The sequence below is a fragment of the Aquarana catesbeiana genome, linkage group LG01 (assembly GCF_042186555.1).
Source record: "Aquarana catesbeiana isolate 2022-GZ linkage group LG01, ASM4218655v1, whole genome shotgun sequence".
NCBI classification, from domain to species: domain Eukaryota; kingdom Metazoa; phylum Chordata; class Amphibia; order Anura; family Ranidae; genus Aquarana; species Aquarana catesbeiana.
In genome coordinates, this window is record NC_133324.1 from 592,327,631 (window position 1) to 592,352,581 (window position 24,951).

General features: G+C 40.8%; 1 protein-coding gene across 7 annotated transcripts in view; it reads left to right on the top strand.

The window, feature by feature from the left end:
• PSD3 (pleckstrin and Sec7 domain containing 3) overlaps nucleotides 1-24,951 on the top strand; it is an 864,447-nt gene that overhangs the window by 793,755 nt on the left and 45,741 nt on the right. For all 7 annotated transcript variants that reach the window (XM_073598198.1, XM_073598204.1, XM_073598214.1 and 4 more), the window contains one exon: nucleotides 3,661-3,804. In XM_073598198.1, the coding sequence (XP_073454299.1) occupies nucleotides 3,661-3,804 (144 nt within the window). The remainder of the gene's footprint in view (nucleotides 1-3,660; nucleotides 3,805-24,951) is intronic.

Sequence of the window (24,951 nt, forward strand, 5' to 3'; positions counted from 1 at the left end):
TTGGTAAAGCCTCAGTTAAAGTGGTTCTAAAGGCAGAAGGGTTTTTACCTTGATGCATTTTATGCAATAAGGTAAAAATACCTTTTGCCTGTGGCTCCCCCCGCCACCCCGTATACTTGATATACTTGACCCTATCTCGACCCATCGATCTCGATCCAGTGACGTGAGCAAGAGCAGGGTTTCACCTGGGTCTCTGTCTCCTCATTGGCTCACATTGTGAATCACATCCAGTGAACCAATGGGCAGAGAGTGGGGGCGGGGCCAAGCCATTCTCCGTGTGTGAATGAACCATGCACAGGGGCACAATCCCGGGAGCAAGGCTGCTCTAGTGCCCCCATAGCAAGCGGCTGGCAATAGGGGGCACTCAGCAGGGGGGAGGAGCCAGGACCGCCAGCTGGGGACCCAAAAAGAAGAGGATCGGGGCTGCTGTGTCCAAAACCATTGCACGGAGCAGGTAAGTATAACATGTTTGTTCAAAAAAAAAAAAACAATCTTTAAAACTACTTTAAAATGTTTGATCAGTATCACTAATTTAATCATTCCAACTTTTTTCTCCTACAATAATCAGTTTTACTTCATTTATTTATTAGATTAATCATGAGAAAGCGGTTGAGGGATATTGTGACTGTTTTATTCCATGTAGGAATGCTTGAGAATTTGCTTCACACTGTTTATTTTATTTTTTGTGTCCCTAGGGTAAATTCCCACATTAGAATTGCATTGTAGAAAAAATATTTGCTTAAAAAGCATTCTACCACTGGTTGCATTGAAAAGTGTTCTTTTTGAAATGTAGAAATTTTCACCACTTGGGTTAATGTGTGTATGTGCCTTGAATCTAAGCAACTCCAACAGCTCCTCTTCCTCTCCTTGAAAGTTATGTAAACATTTTTGCAGTATGAGCCTAAGCCTTGCTTTTTATAATAATTTATATTTAAGCTCCCTTTACACTTTTGCACATTTTAATGCATGTTACCAAAACACATGGTAATGCATGCCACTCTGTGTTGGGCATTGCATTGCCATCTATTTGCTCTACAGCCTCCCAAACACGTTTACAGCCCCCTCTCCTGCAGCCGCCCACTGCTTTTACTGGGCTCTCCCATTTTACTGGTGGAGCCCATGACCCTGCTGTAAGTGGTCAGGTTGGCTGCCCATAGATATATCTCCCCTGTGATGACTGAAGCCGGAAACGACGCAGATATTATCACTTCTGGTTTCACTGCTCTCTTTCCATTCAGCGCTCTTTTCCTGTTACAACCGAGAAGTATCAAACGGATGCGTGAAATTTTAAATCTTGACATATTTAGTATCTGTTTACTCAATACACCACCATGTTTTATGTTTTATCAAAAAATTGGGTATTATATTGTGTTTGCATGCAACATGTTTTTCCTGAAAATTTGCATTTGATAAACGGCTGCGCAAATATTGTGTGATAAAAAAACTGCAACGGTCACCATCATATTCTCCAAGGTATATGCTTTCAGAAAATACCGTATATACTCGTGTAAAAGCCAAGATTTTCAGCACATTTTTTATGCTGAATAAGACCCCCTTGGCTTATACTCGAGTGAGGCAGAAGGGCCCGACTGTCTGGCGGGGATGGGAGAAGGCAGAGGCATGTGCAGAAGAGCTCTGTGGCTGCGCTGGCTTTTGGAATGTGTGTGAGTGTCATTGAGCTGACATTGGGCTCTTTGCTGCCCCCTTTGGTAAATTCCTGCATGTGCACCCCTCATGTGTCCTTCACAAGAGCTGGGAGTGGGACAAGGAACACCACCTAACAAGTAAGTTCTTTTCTACAAGTAAGGGGGGTGTGTGTCTGTCTGTGTACACGTGTGTGTCAGTGTACATGTGTGTGTCGATGTACATGTGTGTGTGTCTGTGTACATGTGTGTGTATGTATGTGTGTGTGTGTGTGTGCCTTTGTAATTTACCAGTAGCTGCTGCTGATTTCCCACCCTAGGCTTATACTCGAGTCAATACGTTTTCCCAGTTTTTTGTGGTAAAATTATATTCGGGTCGCTTATACTCAAATATATACGGTATATTTGGAAACCTAAGTAATTTTCCAGCATAATGCTGATTTTAACATCGATGTAAAAAATGTCCCCAGTAGGGAAGTGGTTAATGCTGATTTATTTAGTGTGTCTCTACATTGTTGAATATCACCACTTTGGTCTTAAAGTAACTCTAAACGCTGGCTTAAAAAAAAAAACTCTATTCAAGTATGTATTCTTAACTTAAAAACTACCTTCTATTGCTCTCCGCTTTCTCCAAATCTCCAGATTCCTTTTTTTTTCTATTGTGATCTGACTTCCATTTATAGGCTGGCTACTCATTCTCCATGGTTCCACTGTAGGAACATAGCTATTCTCTTTCTTGCTTTTGAGATGGATTAGGGCAGGGGTCTTCAAACTACGGCTCTCCAGTTGTTCAGGAACTACAATTCCCGTCATGTCTGTGAATGTCAGAGTTTTACAATGCCTCATGGGATGTGTAGTTCCGCAACAGCTGGAGGGCCGTAGTTTGAGAATCCCTGGATTAGGGACTATGATAGTGCACATGACCACAACTAATATGCACTGCTCATCCCAAAAAAACAGAAGTGAAGGGAAAAAGGAGAGGTCCGGGTGCTCACAGAGGATGTTACAAGGAGGCACAAAAACACAGAAACAATTTCTTAAAAGATATGTTACAGGGTCATTAAGTAGTGCATGTGTATGGATTATTTTTGGAGAATAAAGATACAATTTTGTGTCACTTTAGCTCAGTATTGCAAAGTATGGAAACCCAAAGCAAGCACTGCTCACTTTTTATCAGGTTAGAGCATCCCCAGTAATAACCGATGGTGCTGTGGAACTCTGCACTTTCATTTTATTTCTACAGTTTGGTAGTTTTTAAGAAATATACTTATTTATATATGTAATGTAAAATGAAAATTATTTTATAGTTAAAAAGCAAGTCAATTCCCTTTTGTAACATGCTGCATGTCATGACTTGCTTGATGCATTGTTAGGCTCCATTCATTCTTTGCGTAGTGGGAACGATTTTGTGAGTGCAATTCACTTCAATGGGCTGCCATATGTGCGTTTGTTACCCCAAAGAAGCTCCTTTTTATTTTTGGGTGACAAGCTTCACATGATTTTTAAGGGCGCGTTGTGCCGGGATTGCTGTACAGCGAAATCGCACAATGTATGGGGTACCGTTTAGAATGAATGGTGACCAAACATGCATTTTTCAGCAATCGCCACGTGATTTGGGATCGTGGGCACAATCGCACCCACCCGCAATTCCAAATTGCCAAGTGTGAATGGGGCCTAAGTTGTAAAAATATTTATAAAAAGTCTAAAAGAAAAAAAAAAGTAACCATTTTGCCATCTCTTATAACTGCTTCTGCTCTGATGGCGTACTTTGACCTTTGGATGTGTGCCACAGGGCAGGAGCTGCATTTTCACACTGCTAGTATGCATTATTTCTCAATAATGAGCTCATCAAATAAATCAATCTTCTGTACTAGTCAGATTGTCCCACATATATTACAGTGTGAAGTCATTCTGCTATATTAAGTTGTCTGCAATGAAATTTCAGGGAAATTTTTGATTTAATATATCTCTGCAAGTCCTGAAGCATTAAACTAGATGTCAGTCATCTGCTTTTCAGGAGGAACAGCTGAAATCACATGAAACAAAACTCAAACAAATTTCCACTGAGCTGGCTGAGCATCGTTCATATCCACCTGACAAGAAAGTAAAAGCCAAGGAAATAGATGAGTACAAGATGAAAGATCACTATCTGGAATTTGAGGTATGTGTTCTTCAATGGGAAACTCTTTAAAATGCACGTCACCATATGCAGCACTGTAGGGTTCTGTTAGATGTGAGTTTCAGCACGCTCTGCAGAAACTGGAATTAGATTGATTAGACTTTTGACTTCCTCTTTAAGGGCTCATTTAGGTGGGCAATTTAGCCTGTTAAAAGGCTCTGCATTTGGATCCAAGCACCTGCTTCTGCCCTTGTGTCAAACTTTCACATCCAATTGTGTCCATGAAGTCACTGCATGTGCATCCACTTCTATAGGCTGCTTACACGCAGCTCACACGCAGCTCACACGCAGCTCACACACAACTTCTAGGGGGATGCACACACATCTGCCAGTGGCTCTGCATGGAGGATGGACTTAATTGCCTACCTGAATAAGCCCTTACTGCCGGTTCACACGGGCGACTTGTCAGGCGACCTAGCCGCCTGACAAGTCGCCTCCCGTTCTGTACAATGGAACCGTTCTAATAGGAGCGACGCAAGTCGCTCCGACTTAGAAAAGGGTTCCTGTACTACTTTGGGGGCGACTTGAGGCGACTTGCATAGACTTCTATACAGAAGTCGTTTTGCAAGTCGCCGTGGAAGACGTGTGCAAGTCGCCTCGGTGAGGCGACCTGCAAGTCGTGCCGCCCCTGTGTGAACCGGGGCTCAGAGTTCGTGAATATGTAATTTTCATCATTAAACACTGATTTAATGTTCATTAGAACTGAACTCTGGAAGATGGCAAAAACATCAACATTTTTTGGCTAGGATGTCTGTGAATCTGCTGCAAAGACTTGTCACTTTTTGTGATACCGTGGGACATGATCTGAAACTGGCAGGAGGAAAGTTCAAAACTAACCTTATAAAGTATTATTTTACTAAAAAAGTAGCTGAGGTAGGGAATCATTCAACAGTAAATGGATTCAAACAGCTTGGGAGTAAAATAGATATATATAGAAGTTAAAAAAAAAAAAATTGGATGAAGCTGGGCTTTAAAGGAGAAGTCCAGGCCAAAGCTTGTTTGGATCACAGGAGTGCATTTTGTTTTGCATTCCTGTGATCCATTTTCAGCAGCGAGCGGACTGAAGTTCGCTCTCTGCTGATGTCACCAATGTCAGTCCAGGCACCGTGTCATCCCGACAATGGAAGTCTGGACCCGTTAAGTGCCAGGACTGACACCCGTCGCAGGCTCTCAGCAAGCCGCTGAGAGCCTGAGATATCCTCTCCACCCCCTCCACAGCCCAGCACTCCAATGAGCAGGGAGAGAGAGGAGCAGAGAGCTGTGACTAACAGTCTACAGCTCTCTGCTCACGGAGCTCTGAAAACTGAGCAATCGGCAGTGTTCGATTGATTGGTTTTTAGTGCAGAGGCACCGGGGGACAGATACAGCACCGGACCGATGCTGCATCCACCTCGGAAAGTATGAATCTAAAAGAAAAAAAGAATCCTTTACTTCTCTTTTAAATGTCTGAACCAGCAGACTCTGCTGCTGCACAAATGTGCTAAGAGGGCTAAAAGAGCTTGCTGGCATAAAAAGATGGCAAAAACATGACCTTTTTGTTTGCTGCTGTTGTTTCATTGTCCAGTGTGCAAGCTAGAGGTGTGTTGGTATATCAGAGCTATCTGCGCAGAATTATAGATCCTTTGGCAGGTGAAAGGTTTCCATATACATTATGTATTTACTGTTTAAGTTCAGTTCTAAAGGGAATATAGGGTGTTTTTTTTTGTTTTTTTTTATTTATTTATTTTTTTTTATTACTAGCAAGGGTTTTGTTTAGTACCAAAAAGTACAATTAAACTACAACTATAGACAAACCTTTTTTTCATTTTGGATAGAGTAAGAGAAGGTTATAATCCCTGAAAGATTTATTTTTGCCATCTGTGTCCCCATTGGGGAGATTTACCTTCACGTGTCCCACGGCCAAATAAAAGTGAGAGAAAATCTCTGCAAATTAAGGGAATCTCTTGGGGGACCCCCAGGTCACCAGAACTAGTGTCCCCATTGGAAGAGTTCCCCTCTATTTCTTTTCTTGGGACAACCCAAAATTTGGGATTTTTCATTTACTTTCACTTTCAATGATTATGGTAAACTGGACAAATGGTCTCTGGCTACCTATCATTACAGCTGTTAATGCTACAGCATATATTATATTTTAGAAAATGTTTGCTTCCAGTCTTGTAGTAACAGTTTGGGGAAGGCCTCTTCCAAGCAATACTGTACCCCTGTGCATGATGCCAGGTCCAGAAAGACATTGTTAAACCACTTCAGCCCCGGAAGGTTTTACCCCTTAATGACCAGGCCATTTTTTGCGATACTTTAACTGATAATTGCATGGTCCTGCGATGCTGTACCCAAATAATATTTATGTCCCTTTTTTCCCACAAATAGAGCTTTCTTTTGGTGGTATTTGATCACCTCTACGTTTATTTTTTGCGCTATAAACAAAAAAGAGCGACAATTTAAAAAATATATATATTTTTTACTTTCTGTTTTAAAACACATCCAATAAAATAAATACATTTCTTCATCAATTTAGGTCAATATGTATTCTGTTACATATTTTTGTTAAAATAAAAAAATCTTAATAAGTCTATACTGATTGGTTGGCGCTAAAGTTATCGTGTCTACAAACTATCAGCTATTTTTATGGTATTTGGCCATGATTTTAGCAGGACTGCGACATTGCGGCGGACAAATCGGACACCTAACTGACACTTTTAACACTTTTTTGGGAACCAGTGACATTATTATAGTTATCAGTGCTAAAAATATTTACTGTTACTGTACTGATGACACTGGCAGGGAAGGGGTTACCATCAGGGGCGATCAAAGGGTTAACTGTGTGCCTAGCTGGTGCTTGCTAACTGTGTGGAGGTTGCTCTGACTGGATGAAGACAGATTGGTGTTCCTGCTTCTCCCCTGTCAGAACGGCGACCTGCCTTGTTTACATAGGCAGATTGCAGTTCTGCCTTTCTGGAGAACGATTGTGGGTGGCCGGCGGATGTCGGGTCTGCCGGATCCACGCATTGGCATTCTCTGTGTCCAATCAGCACCTGATTGCACCTCTGGCGGTATGTGCGTGCCCCCAATTGCCCATTGCATGAAATGACGTACAGGTATGTCGTTTCGTGCAATAGAGCCGACGTGCCGCAGTCAGTAGGCGGTTGGCAAGTAGTAATGAGTTTGTTATTCGCAGAGGCTTGATCCTAACACTATTGAACTTCTTTGAGATTACATTGAATGCTGATTGTAAGCTAGGTGGTGTTCTTCTCCGACATCAGGACCCAACTTTACAAATACTGTTTTGGCTGAATATCCAAAGGCTGAAGATCCAAATTACAGCAGACTCTTTCCAAAATCTTTTGGAAAGTCTTACCCTAAAGTTGACCACTAGTAGAATTTTGAAAGCTCTTTTGTAGGAATATTCATACGAAAATGTGTACATTTGATCACCTAATATTTGAAAGTACTTCAAAATTTTGTTTGCTTTTAACATTTAATTTTGGAATGAATGGACTTTACCAAACAAAAATGAACATTAATATGACCCCACAATGATTAGAAAATCAAATGAACGTTCTTAACATGAACATTTTCAAACAAAATTTTACTAGTTGTATGGCCAGCTTAAAGGATAAGTTCAACTTTAGGAACATGTATCATGTTCCCAATGCTGCAGCTGCTGATTGATCCCCCCCCGTGACAGAAGTACAGGGAGAAGTTCCCCATACTAGCTGACACTTTTTGAAATCAGTGCGGCCATGCGAGGCTCCGCCCAAACGACTGCGTCATTCATTCACACAGCTCTGTGTGAACAAACTACAAGCGCCGACATCCTTTACGGCTGTCGAGTTGTAGCTCTCAATGAACTACCTCAGCGCTATGGAGCGCTATGGTAGTTCATTGATTCTTCCTGCCAGATTGTATCTGCTTGCCTGTACGGGATGTATGGACACACAGATACTCTGACAGATCTGGAGGAGACCTGCATGGCACCAGGGATTTGCTGATCGCTGGTTCAGTACTTTACAGGCTCCAAAAAAAATTAAAATAAATGTACATTTTTTTTACCTGCACTTATAAATTTTTTTTCTAAAAAGGGAACTTATCCTTTAAGAGTGGAGACTGTTATAGTGTCAAAGAAGGGGACTTCAAATTTTGGTGACATGGCCAGGTGTCCACACACGTTTGCCTATTACATTTTTGTCTTAAAGAATTTTCGTTGAGTATTTTTTATATTTAGACCAGTATGCACACAAATAGTTTTTTTTCTGCAGTGTTATACAATGTTATGAGTCACACTTGCTTCTAAATGTTCTGCAGTTTTTTTTTTCCTTTCATTTTTTGTTGTTTAAAGATGAACTGCAGTCTGCTCATATAATTTGCAATAAAAACATCTTTGCCATTCTGAAGCCTCCCTCCAACCACTTTGCATATCATTTTATATATACTGTGATTCTGTACTTGCCACATATGCTGCAGAAATCTCCCTCCACTAATTCTGGCTGCAGACATTTTAACTGTGGGCAGCTGAAGCTGCTGCCTATTCACTTCTTGGATTTATACAGACAAACAAAGCCACACCCCCAGCTCTGCAGCTCTCATTGGCCCTCTTATCACTCATCCCCCCTCCCTTTCTGGAGAGAGAGCTGTGCATGATGTCAAAAGCCTAGGCTTTTTTCCAGACAAGAAACAGGAAGTGGGCTGTATAAGGCATTTACTGGCAGAAAAATGTTTTACTTTCCAAAGTTAAAACAACAAGGGCAGAAGATTTATTAGATGGAAAGATGAAAAAATGACCATAGTTCCACTTTAAATTGAATTCTTTTTTTTGTTCATGCTGAGATACAGTAACTTAATAATCATGGAAATTTGCTGTTGCTAAGGATTCTCTGTTGCTACATCCACTGCTTTAGAAATGTTAAAAGCCTTTTAGTGTATGTGAAATGACATGGATTAACGTTTTTTTTTTTCGTTTGAACAATATTTTAATGCAGGTGAAGCTAATATTTTTTAAAGCATAACTAAAAGCAAAACTTTTTAAAAAGTTTCGGTTAAAATGGGAGAGGGATCATCACATGCCTGACGCAGGGGTCCTGCATGGCTCCGAAACGTTGCACTTCACAATTTTGTAATGTGATCTTTCTTGAATAAAAACCATTTGGATGAAATTGATGATCTTTGGTGTGCTGGCAAAATATCTATTTTATCGTACAGGTTCCAGTATCCAGCGGGCAGTCACTACAGCACCCATTACCTTAAGAGCTCATTCCAGGAATGTGTGCGATGGGAATGTGGACTGTGGAGAGGGATTAGAACACGTGTCAGGTTCTAGTGCTGTCTGTGCCCCCATTAGGGAGATTCACCTTCTCCAATTGTGATTTTTTTTTTTACCGTTGACATCAAAAGTGAATATAAAACAAAGTCCAAAATTTTGGGTTTACACTAGAACAGGAATAGAGGGGAAATCTTCCAATGGGCACACTAGTTCTGGTGATCCTGGAGACACCCTGGGATTTCCTCACTTTGGAGAGATTTCCACTCACTTCCTGTTTTAACTATAGGACACAGATGGCAAAAAATATAAACTGACCAGGGTTTTAACTCTTCCTTACTCTATCCAAAGTTCTACTTTACATGGGTATGGGTTATTGGGTAAAGAAAAACACCCATCCCTCTCGTGTATATTTTGATATACATGATGAAGGTAACTTTGGTATGATCTTTATAATATGTTAGAAAGTTATAGTAAACCATTGATATAAAGTCATATCTTAGGGCATACATAGTGCATACATGGATATATGAGATGTGTGTGACATGCAGCTAGTGGCAAGTCTTCTTTTGCTAAATACAAAGTCAGTTATATATTCTTGATGTTGGCAGAGCTGAAAATAAGTGTGGTAATAAGTGGGGGTTTCCCCAAAAATAGTAGTGTAGTTTTGTATAGAAAGAATGTCAGGAAGCCATTCAATCTTTGGGCATGTTGACGTGGTTTAGACAACCTCTCCGCTTCTGTTTTTACAAAAATAAAAGATAGAATGGTTTAGAGACCATTGAAAGACGCGATGCCCAGTAGTAATGCGTACAGGACAAAAGGCTTTTATGTAAAGCTGGATCCCCTGTCCCCGCTGATCTTCTGAAATACAAGAAACAAAGAACTGTCATTGAAAAGCTCAGCATATTGTTTTTTTTATCTGGCACTTCTTCTCTGTCCAGATTGTGATCTGTAGGGATGGGTAATCTGTGTTTTTTTTAAAGAGAGCTGTGTGTGCTACTAATGGGCACTGCGGATTTTCATTCCTCTACATTTTATAAAAATGCAGCTGAGCAAAGAGACACAAAAGGCATCCTAGCAAAGTAGGTATAGACTTCTTGGAAGCCGCAGTGATCTGACATTAATTTAAGAGGCAAGAAAGAATAGTCATAGGTGCAACAGTGCAGAGGTTCAGATAGATGGTGGCAATATCTGTGTGGTCATATGTGTATACCTATATGAATTGTATATACTCTAGTAACTAGACATTTCTTCTAATGTGAAGTAGGCATAGGAGTTTGTAATGACTTAGATTGTACTCTATTCAGACTTTAGTTTTTAAGAGCTGGCATATGCCATGAAGCAAGCTAAAAGTAATTTCTGATGGCATCTTCCTATGTGTGGAATTAGATGAGATTTTTACTTTTTGTTCTGGCCTAAGCTTTCTCAGTGTATTGCTTCTGTCTGTATACATGAAGGAAAGAGCAACAGTGTTCAGCTGTTTTCCATGGTGTGTATTTGTAGGCAATTTGCACATTAGTTAAGCTTTAATCCAATAATTGTTCCCCCTTGTGGGTTTAGGAGTACCTTCCTGTATATTTACACTGGTGGTGTATGACCGTGCAGGCATATTAGTATTGGGTGGGCAATATACAGTGTGTGTTGATGTGCATACTATTTCCTGACATCTGAGCCTAGCATTGTTTATACAGTACATTAGTTTGATAACCGGAACCTGTCAGGATGGAACTTGAACTATGCTTTGAGACTATAATCTGTCCTTTCTTTTTTATTTATTTATTTAGTACAGGTACTTAAATAGGGCCATTAATTTATGCAGCGCTTTACACATATATTGTAAATTCACATCAATCCTTGCCCTCAAATCTAAGGTCCCTAACTCACATTCATACACATACTAGGGCCATTTTTTTTTTTTTTTTTTGGCTGGGGCCAATTAACCTACCAGCATGTCTTTGGAGTGTGGGAAGAACCCACAGTACCCAGAGGAAACCCACGCAGGGACAGGAAGAACATGCAAACTCCAGGCAGATAGTGTCATGGTTGGGATTTGAATAAACAACGATTTCCCAATTACCCGATGGGATTAATAAAGCATTCTGTATTCTGTAGTGCTGCAGGCGAAAGTGCTAACTACAGTGGATATAAAAAGTCTACACACCCCTGTTAAAATGTCAGTTTTTTTGTGATGTAAAAAAATTAAACAAAGAAATAATTTCAGAACTTTTTCACCTTTTAATGTGACCTATAAACTGTACAACAAAATTGAAAAACAAACTGAAATCTTTTAGGGGGGAGAAGTAAAACTAAAAAACTAAAATAATGTGGTTGCATAAGTGTGCACACCCTCTTATAACTGGGGATGTTGTTCAGAATTAAGCAATCACATTCAAACTCATGTCAGTCAGTACACACCTGCCATCATTTTAAAGTACCCCTGATTAACCCCAAATAATATTCAGCTGTTCTAGTAGGTCTTGCCTGACATTTACTTTGTCGCATCCTACAGCATAAGCCATGGTTCGCAGAGAGCTTCCAAAGCATCAGGGCGATCTCATTGTTAAAAGGTATCAGTCAGGAGAAGGGTACAAATTAATTTCCAAGGCATTAGCTATACCATGGAACACAGTGAAGACCGTCATCATCAAGTGGAGAAAATATGGCACAACAGTGACATTACCAGGAACTGGGCATCCCTCCAAACCTGATGAAAAGACAAGAAAAAAAATGGTCAGGGAGGCTGCCAAGAGGCCTACAGCAACATTAAAGGAGCTGCAGGAATATCTGGCAAGTACTGGCTGTGTGGTACATGTGACAACAATCTTCCGTATTCTTCATATGTCTGGGCTATGGGGTAGAGTGGCAAGAGGGAAGCTTTTTCTTACGAAGAAAAACATCCAAGCCTGGCTAAATTTTGCAAAAACACATCTAAGGTCTCCCAAAAGCATATGGGAAAATGTGTTAAGGCCTGATGAAACTAAGGTAGAACTTTTTGGCAATAATTCCAAAAGTTATGTTTGGCGCAAAATAACACTGCACATCACCAAAATAACACCATACCCACAGTGACGCATGGTGGTGACAGCATCATGCTTTGGGGCTGTTTTTCTTCAGCTGAAACAGGGGCCTTAGTCAAGGTAGGCAAAACCTTCAGGCTTCTGCTAGAAAGCTGAGCTTTAAGAGGCACTTCATCTTTCAGCATGACAATGACCCAAAGCATACATCCAAATCAACAAAGGAATGACTTCACCAGAAGAAGATTAAAGTTTTGGAATGGGCCAGCAAAAGCCCAGACCTGAATCCAATTGAAAATCTGTGGGATGATCTGAAGAGGGCTGTGCAAGGGGGTGCCCTCACAATCTGACAGATTTGGAGTGTTTTTGCAAAGAAGATTGGGCAAATATTGCCAAGTCAAGATGTGCCATGCTGATAGACTCATACCCAAAAAGACTGAGCGCTGTAATAAAATCAAAAGGTGCTTCAACAAAGTATTAGTTTAAGGGTATGCACACTTATGCAACCATATTATTTTATTTTTTTATTTTTACTTCCCTCCACCTAAAAGATTTCAGTTTGTTGTTCAACTGAGTTGTACAGTTTATAGGTCACATTAAAGGTGGAAAAAGTTCTGAATTTTTTTATCTTTGTCTCATTTGTTTACATCACAGAAACCTGATATTTTAACAGGGGTGTGTAGACTTTTTATATCCACTGTACTTAGCCACTATCTTCACTGTTTAGTTGAGCCAGTGAAGTCGGAAGTCACAATTTGCATACTTTTTAAATGTCAGGGCCATTGTAGTACATGAAGTATGGAGTTAGCATGGAGAATGTTTCTATAACAATGTGTGCTTTCAGACACATTAAAAATGTTTCCCTGCTGATAGGAATATAAGCAAAAAACAGCATGTACCTAAATAGGACACACTACATCTAGAATAGTACATTACTCTGTAAATTTATTTCAAATTGCAGCTGCTGTATTTTTCCCCCTTCGGGGAGCTTTTCTGAATGAAGAAAGCAAGGATGATGATGACAGCCCATGAGCTTGCTGCTTGAAATAAGGCAGCTCTCCTTTCTATATGTAAACAGGCTAGTTTACTATTGTAGGCATTTTCCTTGTGTATGCATTAAAATATCTATGCTTTCCCATGTCAAATATGTGAAACTCTCAGGTGTCTGCTCTTAGACCCTATGTTGGGTACCAGACCAACTTGGACCAGATGTCAGTTACTTCAGCTGATACAGAGTTGTCATACCTTTTGCCCTTTGTACTTTGTCAGTGCACCACATAATCACAAAAAGTGATCCAAAATAATTGAAGCACTGGCATGGTCTGATGACTTGGCAATTCTGTAGTTAGCATCAATGCTGCCATTACACAAGGCTGTGCTGAGAGCTGCTAAAGAAACCAGATGATGTAGAGCAGGGGTCCCAAAGTACCGGCCCGTGGAACGGTTACAAATGGTCCGCAGGCAGGGCCGATCCTGCACGGGTGCGTGTGGGTGCACCACACAGCGGCTGGGAGATTTATCTCTCCACCTCCTGTGTCCTTTCCCCTGCATGCTGCTGCAGTCCAGCGCACACAGCAAAGGAAACACAGACACAGCACAGGAGAGCAGAGAGAGAACAAAGCAAAGGGAGGATCTGCCCATCGCCCCACCCACCTAGGCACTGATGATCGACCAGAGCTGTACTCCCTCAGAGGCTGTGCCTGGCCCTGGATCCAGGGTCCTGCTGCCACCTCTGGGATTAGAGTTCTCGGTATGCCCTGCCACTAAGCCTATTTTGAAGCCAGGACCTGACAGGAGGAGAGGACTCAGGAGGCAGAAGATCAGGCCACCAGCTGACTGCTAGGAGGAGAGGTACGTGAGCCATCACACCGAGGCTGAACAAAGTCCTTGATGACTGGGGTTGAAATTTGTGAAGAGAGGGTATTTGTGAAGTGTGTGGGGCTCATGGGATCAACACACCATACTTCAATAAGTTCCCATATACAGGAGATGTCTTATAAGTTCCTGACAAGATGGTATCGTACAACGGTTCGATTGGCTCAGATATATCCATCAGCGGATGTTAACTGCTGGAGGCAATGTAACCAAAGGGGTTCATTTCTGCATTTATGGTGGCATTGCCTAAAGATTAAAGTTTTCTGGGAGGAGATAGCCCCTTGGATTAAGAAAATGACACTTGGACCTATAGAATTATCTCCATTACATTTTCTTTTTCATGGGATGCCATCATCTGCTAGGTTTTATAAGAGAAGCAAAGCAGATTAGGTAACAAGTGGGGCAAACAGTAAGTACTAATAAAATTTTACTGGCAGAGTCTTTTACGAACAGCTCATACACTTTATTGTGCTTCCATTAAATTAGTCAGGGATGGCTGTCCATCTCTGGAGCCTGTTAGGTACACAACCTTTGCCTCCCTGTGCTAGGACACCTTTTTTTGCAGAAAGCATTTGCTTATTTAGCTGGAACTAACATGGCTTAGAATGTTATTGTGACGGATTGCCTGGCACTCTGCCTGGGTGCAACCAGGATTCAGATATTATTGCTGAGCAATGCATCCAAGAATTAGACGACACTAGCTTAGGTGCAAACAGGAACTCACTTTATTGTAAACTCACATAGAATATATACCACACAAAATCAGATAAGAACTTGATCACATTATCCTAAAAAATGCAAACTGTAAACAGTAATATCTTCAGTACATCTAACAGTACATCTAATGAACAGCTAACATAAACACATAAACATCCCACAATAGTTCAGTAACAAGGTAAAGTAGCTAGTCACTTCTCCTAGAGCAGGGATATGCAATTAGCGGACCTCCAGCTGTTGCACAACTACAAGTCCCATCATACCTCTGCCTCTGGGTGTCATGCTTGTGGCTGTCAGAGTGTTGCTATGCCTCATGGGACTTGTAGTTCTGAAACAGCTGGAGGTCCGCTAATTGCATATCCCTGTCCTAGAGGATTAGCAGACAGAGAGAAACAATAGGTGACTCCTAGGAGGCACACAATGGAGACATTATACTATGAGAGAAAGACACCTTAAAAAAAAAAAGATTATAGCAGGAGACCCAGCATCAGGTTGTTTTCAGCTGATTATGTTAACATCTGCTCTGAGTCGGGGGGGGGGGGGGGGGGGTTGAAGCAGTCAATGCTGGTTTGGGCACAGAGGCCCAAAATCTGCATCCAGGTCCTAGGTTCCCAGAGTCTGTGTGTTTTCATAAAGACATAGACCCAAATTTGAAGCAAAACCACTCCAAAGGTCTCCCAGGCACACACTCCTCAAACAATAGATCCCCCTCAAAAGCCAGGGTCCATAGTCAGTAGTAGGGATGAGCTAGATGTTCGGGTCGAACATTGGGTGTACACCTATTCACCGAACAGCGAACATATTCAGTGTTTGCTCAATATTCATTCAGTACAGGCAGTGTATTAATTAGGGTTGTACCGATACTAGTATTGGTATCGGCACCAATACCGAGCATTTGCCCAAGTATTTGTACTCGGGCAAATGCTTCCTATGCTTCCGCCGATACCTAGACAGTCAGCAGTGATCGGCGCGTGGGGCAGTTACAAGCTTCTCCCCCCCGCAGCTTTCAGCTGCTTAGTGACACACGCGATCACTGCTGACTGTCACCGCATCCTCCTCCATGCCCCCTCCGTTCCGCTGTCCCCCTCCGCTGTCCCTCTTTGCTCCGCTGTCCCCCTCCGTTCCTTTGTCTCGCCGTTCCGCTGTCCCCCTCTCTTCCTCTGTCCCCCTCCGTTCTGCTGTCCCTCTCTCTTCCTCTGTCCCCCTCCGTTGTGCTGTCTCTCTCTCACTTCATGTCCTCCTTTGTGAATGGACAGTCAGCTGAATCTGTCCATTCACATAACTGAAACATTGTAATCTCCTGTGATTACGATGTCTTAGTTTACGAATGGAGAGGAGCCGCTGTCTTCTCTCCATTCATTCTCAGTGCAGCTGAGGCTGCAGAGAAAGGGACTGGGGAATCTCTATCCTCGGTCTCTTTCTCTGTCTCAAGGGGGAGATATCAGGGGTCTGTTAAGACCTCTGATATCTCACCAAAGCCCCCCAACAGGGCTGATAAAAAAAAAAAAAAAAACACATATTGCAATAAATAATAAAAAAAAATATTATTGTAAAAATAATAAAAATGTAAATAAAAAAAACACACAGACACCGTTCCCCCCCCCCCCCTAAAAAAAAAGAAAAAAAAGAAAGCATTGTTAAAAAAAATTTAAATAAATAAAAAAAAACACTGTCATGTGACATTAAAAAAAAAAGAATCGGTATCGGAGAGTACTTGAAAAAAAGTATCGGTACTTGTACTCGCTCCTAAAAAAGTGGTATCGAGGCAACCCTAGTATTAAAATTATATATATATATATATATATATATATATATATATATATATATATATATATATATATATATATACAGTCTCGTGTGTGTATGTATGTGTGTGTATATATACACTCTGCATCCAGTGTAGCCTATATCTACAGTGCATTCTGTGGTGTACTGTTTCTAATACATTTCAGGCTGTGTATTACTATATACAGTATCTCACAAATGTAGTGATTTGTGTAACAGTTTGTGTAACAGTGTAAATTTGCTGTCCCCTCAAAATAACTCAAAACACAGCCATTAGTGTATAAACAGCTGGCAACAAAAGTGAGTACACCTCTAAGTGAAAATGTCCAAATTGGGCCCAATTAACCATTTTTCCTCCCTGGTGTCATGTGACTCGTTAGTGTTACAAGGTCTCAGGTGCAAATGGGGAGCAGATATGTTGAATTTGGCAGTATCACTCTCATGCTCTAATACTGGTCACTGGAAGTTCAACATGGCACCGCATGGCAAAGAAATCTCTGAGGATCTAAAAAAAAAAAGAATTGCTGCTCTACATAAAGATGGCCTAGGCTATAAGAAGATTGCCAAGAAACTGAAACTGAAACTGAGCTGCAGCACAGTGGCCAAGACCATACAGTGGTTTAACAGGACAGGTTGCACTCAGAAAAAGCCTCGCCATGGTCGACCAAAGAAGTTGAGTGCACGTGCTCAGCGTCATATCCAGAGGTTGTCTTTGGGAAATAGATGTATGAGTGCTGCCAGCATTGCTGCAGAGGTTGAAGAGGTGGGGGGTCAGCCTGTCAGTGCTCAGACCATACGCCACACACTGCATCAAATTATTATTAGTTATTTTGGGGGGACAGCAAATTTACACTGTTATACAAGCTGTACAGTCACTACTTTACATTGTAGCAAAGTGTCATTTCTTAAGTGTTGTCACATGAAAAGATATAATAAAATATTTATGAAAATGTGAGGGATGTACTCACTTTTGTGAAATACTGTATATACAGTCTTGTGTGTGTGTGTGTATATATACTCTGCATTCAGTGTAGCCTATATCTACAGTGCATTCTGTGGTGTACTGTTTCTAATACACTTCAGGCGGTGTATAAATATATATATATATATATATATATATATATATATATATATATATATATATATATATATATATATATATATATATATATACAGTTTTGTGTGTGTGTGTATATATGTGTGTGTGTGTGTGTGTATATATATATATATATATATATATATACTCTGCATCCAGTGTACCAGTGTAGCCTATAACTACAGTGCATTCAGCAGTGTACTGTTTCTAATGCACTTCAGGCGGTGCACACAGTATCTAATATAGTGTGTACAGTTACTTCTACACTTCTGGTGGTGTACACAGTATAAAATACAGTGCAGCCGTTTCTAGTACAATGCAGGTGGCGTACACATTATCTAATACAGTGTGTACAGTTTCTAGTACACTTCTGGTGGTGTACACAATACAGTGCAGCTGTAGTACAGTTTTATAATACAGTGTAGTGTGGTGTTACAAAACAAAAAAATACATCATATCCGGAAGACCACCAAGGGGAGGCAGACGCTCACAGGCCACTAAAAGAGGGCAAGCAACACTCCTCTTTCCTCTGCTGCCTTCAAATACAAGCCAGTTGTGGCTAATGGTAAATATTGCCATGATGCACACAGAATTCTTTGTACAGTTGCTAATACAGTACACAGTATCTAAAACAGTGTGTACAGTTTCTAATACACTTCAGGTGGTGTACACAGTCTATAAAACAGTTCAGGTGGTGTACACAGTATATAATACAGTGTAGTGTGGTGTTGCAAAACAAAAAATACATCATGTCCTGGAAGGCCACCAAGGGGGGGTAGATGCTCACAGGCTACTAAAAGAGGGCAAGTAACGGCCATTTTTAAAGCTTTTTTTTGCATTAATACGTGTCCCCTGGGACAGGACCCAGGTCCCCAAGCACTTTTTATGGCAATAACCTGCATATAAGCCTTTAAAATTAGTGCTTTTGATTTTTCACGTTCGTGTCCCATAGACTTTAACGGTGTTCGCGTGTTCGAACACATTTTTTGCCTGTTCACATGTTCTGCTGCGAACCGAACCAGGGGGTGTTCGGCTCATCTCTAGCCACTTCCCGACCGCCGCACGACTATGTACGTCCTAAGTTTGAACGGGGATATCGTTGCAGCTGCCATAACCCCGGTATCCCCGTTTTCGTGCGGCGGCCGGCTTTCAGATAAAAGTGGTCCCTGCGGCGTATTCGCCGCGAGATCACTTTTATCGGTGGCGGGAGAGGGGCCCCCCCCCTCCCGCCGCGATCCGGTGCCCTCCGCTGCTTCCCGGAGCCGTCGGTAGGGGCGGAGGCGATCGCGTCCTCTGCCGTGGTGTGTATAGAGACGAGTGAGGCCAAGATGGCGCTCACTCATCTCCATGACACTGCTGGGCGGAAGCGACGTCAAAACGTCACTTCCGTCCACGCCTCTTAAAGGCATATTTTTTCAAATGTCATTTTTCTAAATGACTTTTTTTTTTTTTTTTTTTTTTTTTTTTTATTGCATTTTAGTGTAAATATGAGATCTGAGGTCTTTTTGACCCCAGATCTCATATTTAAGATGTCCTGCCATGCTTTTTTCTATTACAAAGGAATGTTTACATTCCTTGTAATAGAAATAAAAGTGTCACAATTTTTTTTTTATTTTTTAAAAAGTGTAAAAATAAATAAAATATTATAAAATAAATAATAAAAATAAAAAAAAAAATTTTAAAACCCCCCTGTCCCGACGAGCTCGCGTGCAGAAGCGAACGCATACGCGAGTAGCGCCCACATATGAAAACGGTGGTCAAACCACACATGTGAGGTATCGCCGCGACCGGTAGAGCGAGAGCAATAATTCTAGCCCTAGACCTCCTCTGTGGCGCAAAATATGCAACCTGTAGAATTTTTTAAACGTCGCCTATGGAGATTTTTGAGGGTAAAAGTTTGACGCCATTCCACGAGCGGGCGCAATTTTCAAGCATGACATGTTGGGTATCAATTTACTCTGCGTAACATTATATTTCACAATATTAAAAAAAATTGGGATAACTTTACTGTTCTTTTATTTTTTTATTCAAAAAAGTGAATTTTTTCCAAAAAAAAAGTGCGCTTATAAGACCACTGCGCAAATACGGTGCAAAAAAAAGTATTGCAATGACCGCCATTGTATTCTCTAGGGTGTTAGAAGAAAAACCATATATAATGTTTGGGGGTTCTAAGTAATTTTCTAGCAGAAAAACCTGTTTTAAACATGTAAACACCTAAAATCCAAAACGAGGCTGGTCTTAAAGTGGCTAGTCAGTAGGCAAGAGGCTACCTTGTAGTCCAAAAGCCTCTGTCACAGTTATGACATTGTTTAACTAAAGCTGAACCCTGGGCACAGAAACTTTTAATTAAATATATATTCTTCAATAGCCACAAAGGAAAGGGCATCCATTTTTTGTGCACCACATGCTTGTTAAAATAGTGATAACCTCTGACCTCACTGTGCTGCACATGTGGAGAGCTGAGCTGTAGAAGGGACAAATCAAGCCCCACCCACTACAGAAATATACAGAAGGGGGCAGGTACCAGACCCGTCATGGTGCACAAGGAGAGAGAGAGCAACAGTGACTGGTCTTTCTTACAGGAAGCTCATGCACAGAGGCAAATTTGACTATTGCACAGATCTGGAAGGAATACACAAAGCACACCAAGATTTAAGTAACAATACACATCTCTTGTGACAAGAGTTGCTTATCCCAGAGTTCAGCTTTTCACTTTACATCTTTACAGAGTTCAACTTTACACAGATACGTGGCTTATTACCCTAAAAGCCCCCCTCTTTGCTTCTGCTGCCTTCAAATACAAGCCTGTTGTGGCCAATGGTAAGTATTGCCACGATGCACACAGAATTCTTGTTTGAGCCAATAAGAGGTGAATACACTACTTCCTATTTATACACACAGTGGTGTAGTGGTTAGCACTTTCACCTAGCAACAAAAGGGTTGCCGTTTCAAATCCCAACCACGACGCTACCTGCCTGGAGTTTGCATGGTCTCCCTGTGCCTGCGTGGGTTTCCTATGGGTATTCCAGTTTCCTCTCACACTCCAAAGACATGCTGGTAGGTTAATTGACTCCTGTCTAAATTGTCCCTAGTATGTATGAATGTGAGTTAGGGACCTTAGATTGTAAGCTCCTTGAGGGTAGGGACTGATGTGAATGTACCATGGATATTTAAAGCGCTGCGTAAATTGACTGCTCTATAAGTACCTGAAATAAACAAAAATACACTGTTGTAATAATTAATACATTTGTTTAACCATAAATTTGATAGAAAGTATTAACTGTGCTTCATTAATATTTAATATATCTGCTTCCTTTTCAACCTCGGCCTAGCAAAAAGAACACATGACCAAGTAATACTTAAAAACTAATTCTCCTGCTAAATAATATATTATTACCTGAGACAACTGAGAATCCTGAGTGCATTTAATTGAAAGATAAAGCATAGGCTGAAGACCAAAGATTAGGGAGCCGAATGATTAATGTAGTTCCAAAACACTGGTGCGTCGGGTTAAAACAATATTCAACTGCTCTTGTAGCATTGGTTCTTTTTATTACCTTGTTTTCATTAATTTAGATGTAGGGATCTTTTGAAGCATTTTCTATCAGCAGAGCTTTGAAGACAAAATACAGTTTCACAGATTCTGATCTTTCAGTTGCTGTACCCACAGTGCTTTCAACTGCGATAATCTCTTTGTTACAGCAGAAGACAGATATGCTGTGGTTTAAATCACCATTCCCACTTAGCAAAGCTTATTGACATTGCATTAAAGCTACAATCTGCTCTGCAAGCTTAAAAACATCACAGAATCACAGATTTTGCATGCTGGCTTATACAATGTACAGTTTTAGTGATCTCTCTTTCTAAATTATTGGTATTACTATCTAATGTACATTAGAAAATAATAATGGATGCTCCTTTGAGTTAAATGTATAGATCATACCTTAATGTCATTATTGAAATCCCATATATGCAGTCATTAGAAGCTAGGATAGGAATGAGTGGGTTCCCGCTGTTTATACTGGAAAAGAATGGGCATTTTGACCTTGGAATGTGTATATTCTGTTTCAGCCACCTGATGGGCAGGTATTTATTTCTGAGCTCTGGTAGTTATAGTTTTATGGAACTTCACTCTCCCAATCAACATTGATTATTTTTAATTCTCATGCTGCTAGCATTATTAAAAGGAGAGGAAAGTATATCATATTTACTTTAACTTTTATTTTTCAAATGTCTTCAGTTACTTCCTGGTTTCTTGCCTAGGCAAATTATGTCATACATCCCAGAAGTCTTCTGGAGAGGAAAAGGGTTTTTATCAGCTTAGAACACTCACCTGCCTGCATGCTAAGGGCAGATGGTTTCCAGGAGGTAAATGCTACATGAATCATCTGCCCTTACTCAAGATAGCCATGGCCATAAATGCCAGGGGGTTGTTTTTCAAAGCAAAATAAAGCATGGAGATATGAATGGATGGGGTAGTTTGCTTTGAATATTAAAAATGAAATAAATAGCGGTTTTGATTTGTGGTGCTTAGATGCAGTGAAGATCTTTATTGCTTTAAGCAACTGATGAAGATATTTACTGTTTTCCACTTCTGTCTGCCTCGGCCCCACCCTCTGCTCCTCTCAGTCTGTCTTTCTGCGATCTCTCTTTTTCACTAGATTGGCAGTCTTATTGTCACTACTACCACTATCACTGTTTGTTGCTCTCATGTTGTCTGAACTGCCTATTTGTTTCCCCTGTAGTGTTACAATTGCCCATTTGTTGCTCATATATTGTAACAATTGCTTATATGTAGATCAGGTGTTCTAAGAAATGCCTTTCTTTTTGCCTCCTTATTGTCAAATCAGCCAACTTGTTTAGAATACGTATCACTATATAATGTAGTGCTCTGCGGGTCTTTCACTATCAAATCACAGTACTGTGAGCGTAATTTTTGACCACAGTGAACCACACACACCACTGTTTAACCATTGCCATATTTCAGTACAGTATGCTAAGCTCCTCACTTCACACCACCTTTCACATCAGTCTCAGGTGCACCAACTTTAGAAAGTTCCCAGTATATCCAGTTGCTCATGGTTGCTTGATATTGCTGGCAATGTTGTAAAGCTAGTTGCTTGGAGAACATTAAAATTAGATATGTTTAGTAATTTGCTGTTTACTGATACTGATATGACCACTGCATGGACTACATTTAAGCAACAGAAAGGCTTAAATTGGTAAATATAGTTAATATCTGTGTTTCTGTTAAGAGACTAGTGTTAGATATATCAGTATGTAAAATGCATGTATGCAAAGTTAAAGTTCAAGTGTAGCACGTGCAGCTGCTTACAACCCCAATTCCAAAAAAGTGTAAAATCTACATAAATGCAATGATTTGTAAATCTCATAACATATTTTATTCAGAATAGAAAATAAAAAACATATCAAATGTTTAAACAGAAAATGTATAATTTTAAGAAAAAAATAAGGTTTTTTGTAAATGGATGGCAACAACACGTCTCAAAAAAGTTGGGACAGGGCCATGTTTACCATGGTGTAGCATCTCCTCTTCTTTTAACAACACTCTGTAAATGTCTGGGAACTGAGGAGACCAGTTGCTGGACTTTTGGGAGAGGATTGTCGCCCCATTCTTGTCTGACACAGGATTCTAACTGCACAACAGTCCTGAGTCTTCTGTGTTGTATTCTTCGTTTCAACATGCACCAAATATTTTTTAGTTGGTGAAATGCCTGCATTGCAGGCAGGCCAGTTAAGCACCTGGACTCTTCTACTACGAAGCCATGCTGTTGTCATAGATGTAGTATGTGGTTTAGCATTGTCCTGCTGAAATATGCAAGACCTTCCCTGAAAAAGACATCATCTGGACGGGAGCACATGCTCTTCTAAAACCTAGATATATCTTTCAGCATTGATGTTAGCTTTCCAGATGTGCAAGCTGCTCATTTCATATGCACTAGTGTGCCCCCATACCATAAGAGATGCAGTCTTTTGAACTGAGTGCTGATAAAAAGCCAGACAGTCCCTCTCCTCTTTAGTCAGGAGAATGCTGTGTCCATAGTTGCCAAAAAGAATATCAAATTTCAATTTGTCCATTTTAAATGAGCTTTGACCCAGCAATAGATATGGCTTCCTCTGCATGATAGAGCTTTACCTTTCATTTTTGGATGCCATGCCGAATTGTGTTTTTCGGTAGTATTCCTGAACCCATGCAGTGATGTCCATCACAGAGTCATGCCTGTTTTTAACCCCTTCCCGCCGACCGTACGCAGATATGCGTACTCGGCTTTCCGGGGTTATACCGGGATGATGCCCGCAGCTGCAGGCATCATCCCGGTACCGTTGTTTACAGCGGGCGATCAGCTACCCGAGTATAACAACCGATGCGGCTAAAAGCCGCTCGGCTGTTATACCGGGGGAGCAGGAGGGGACATCCCCCCCTCCTGCCGCTCTTACCGGGCCTCCCGTGCGATCGGGAGGCCCGGTGTCCAATCGTGTGCCTTCGGCGGCTGGGGGCGGGCTGGAACAAAGCTGTGGGCGGCTTCGTTCCAGCCCTCTCATTGTAAACGCGGAAGCGATGTCATGACGTCACTTCCCGTTTACTCGGCTGCCAATGGCGCCGAATTTAAAAAAATACACAGTTTTCGGCGATCTGAATACTTTGAAGTGCAAAGGAGGGATCGGTGGTCATTTAGACCCCCGATCCCTCCATAAAGAGTACCTGTCACCACCTATTACTGTCACAAGGGATGTTTACATTCCTTGTGACAGCAATAAAAGTAAAAAAAAAAAAATTTTTTTTAAACACAATTTATAAAGTAAAAAAAAAAATAAAATAAATAAAAAAAAAAAAAAAATTTTTAAAGTGCCCGTCCCCGCAAGCTCGCGCAGCGAAGAAAACGCATACGGAAGTCGCGCCTGCATATGTAAACGGTGTTCAAATCACACATGTGAGATATCGCCGCGATCGTCAGAGCGAGAGCAATAATTCTAGCCCTAGATCTCCTCTGTAACTCAAACCTGGTAACCATAAAAATTTTTTAAAGCGTCGCCTATGGAAATTCATAGGTACCGTAGTTTGTCGCCATTCCACGAGTGCGTGCAATTATAAAGCGTGACATGTTTGGTATCTATTTACTCGGCGTAACATCATCTTTCACATTATACAAAAAAATTGGGGTAACTTTACTGTTTGGATTTTTTAAAATTCATGAAAGTGTCCCTTTTCCAAAAATTTGCAATTAAAACACTGCTGCACAAATACCGTGTGATAAAAAATATTGCAACAATCGCCATTTTATTCTCTAGATTCTCTGCTAAAAAAACATATATAATGTTTGGGAACTCTAATGGGGCGTACACACGGTCGGACTTTTCAGCTA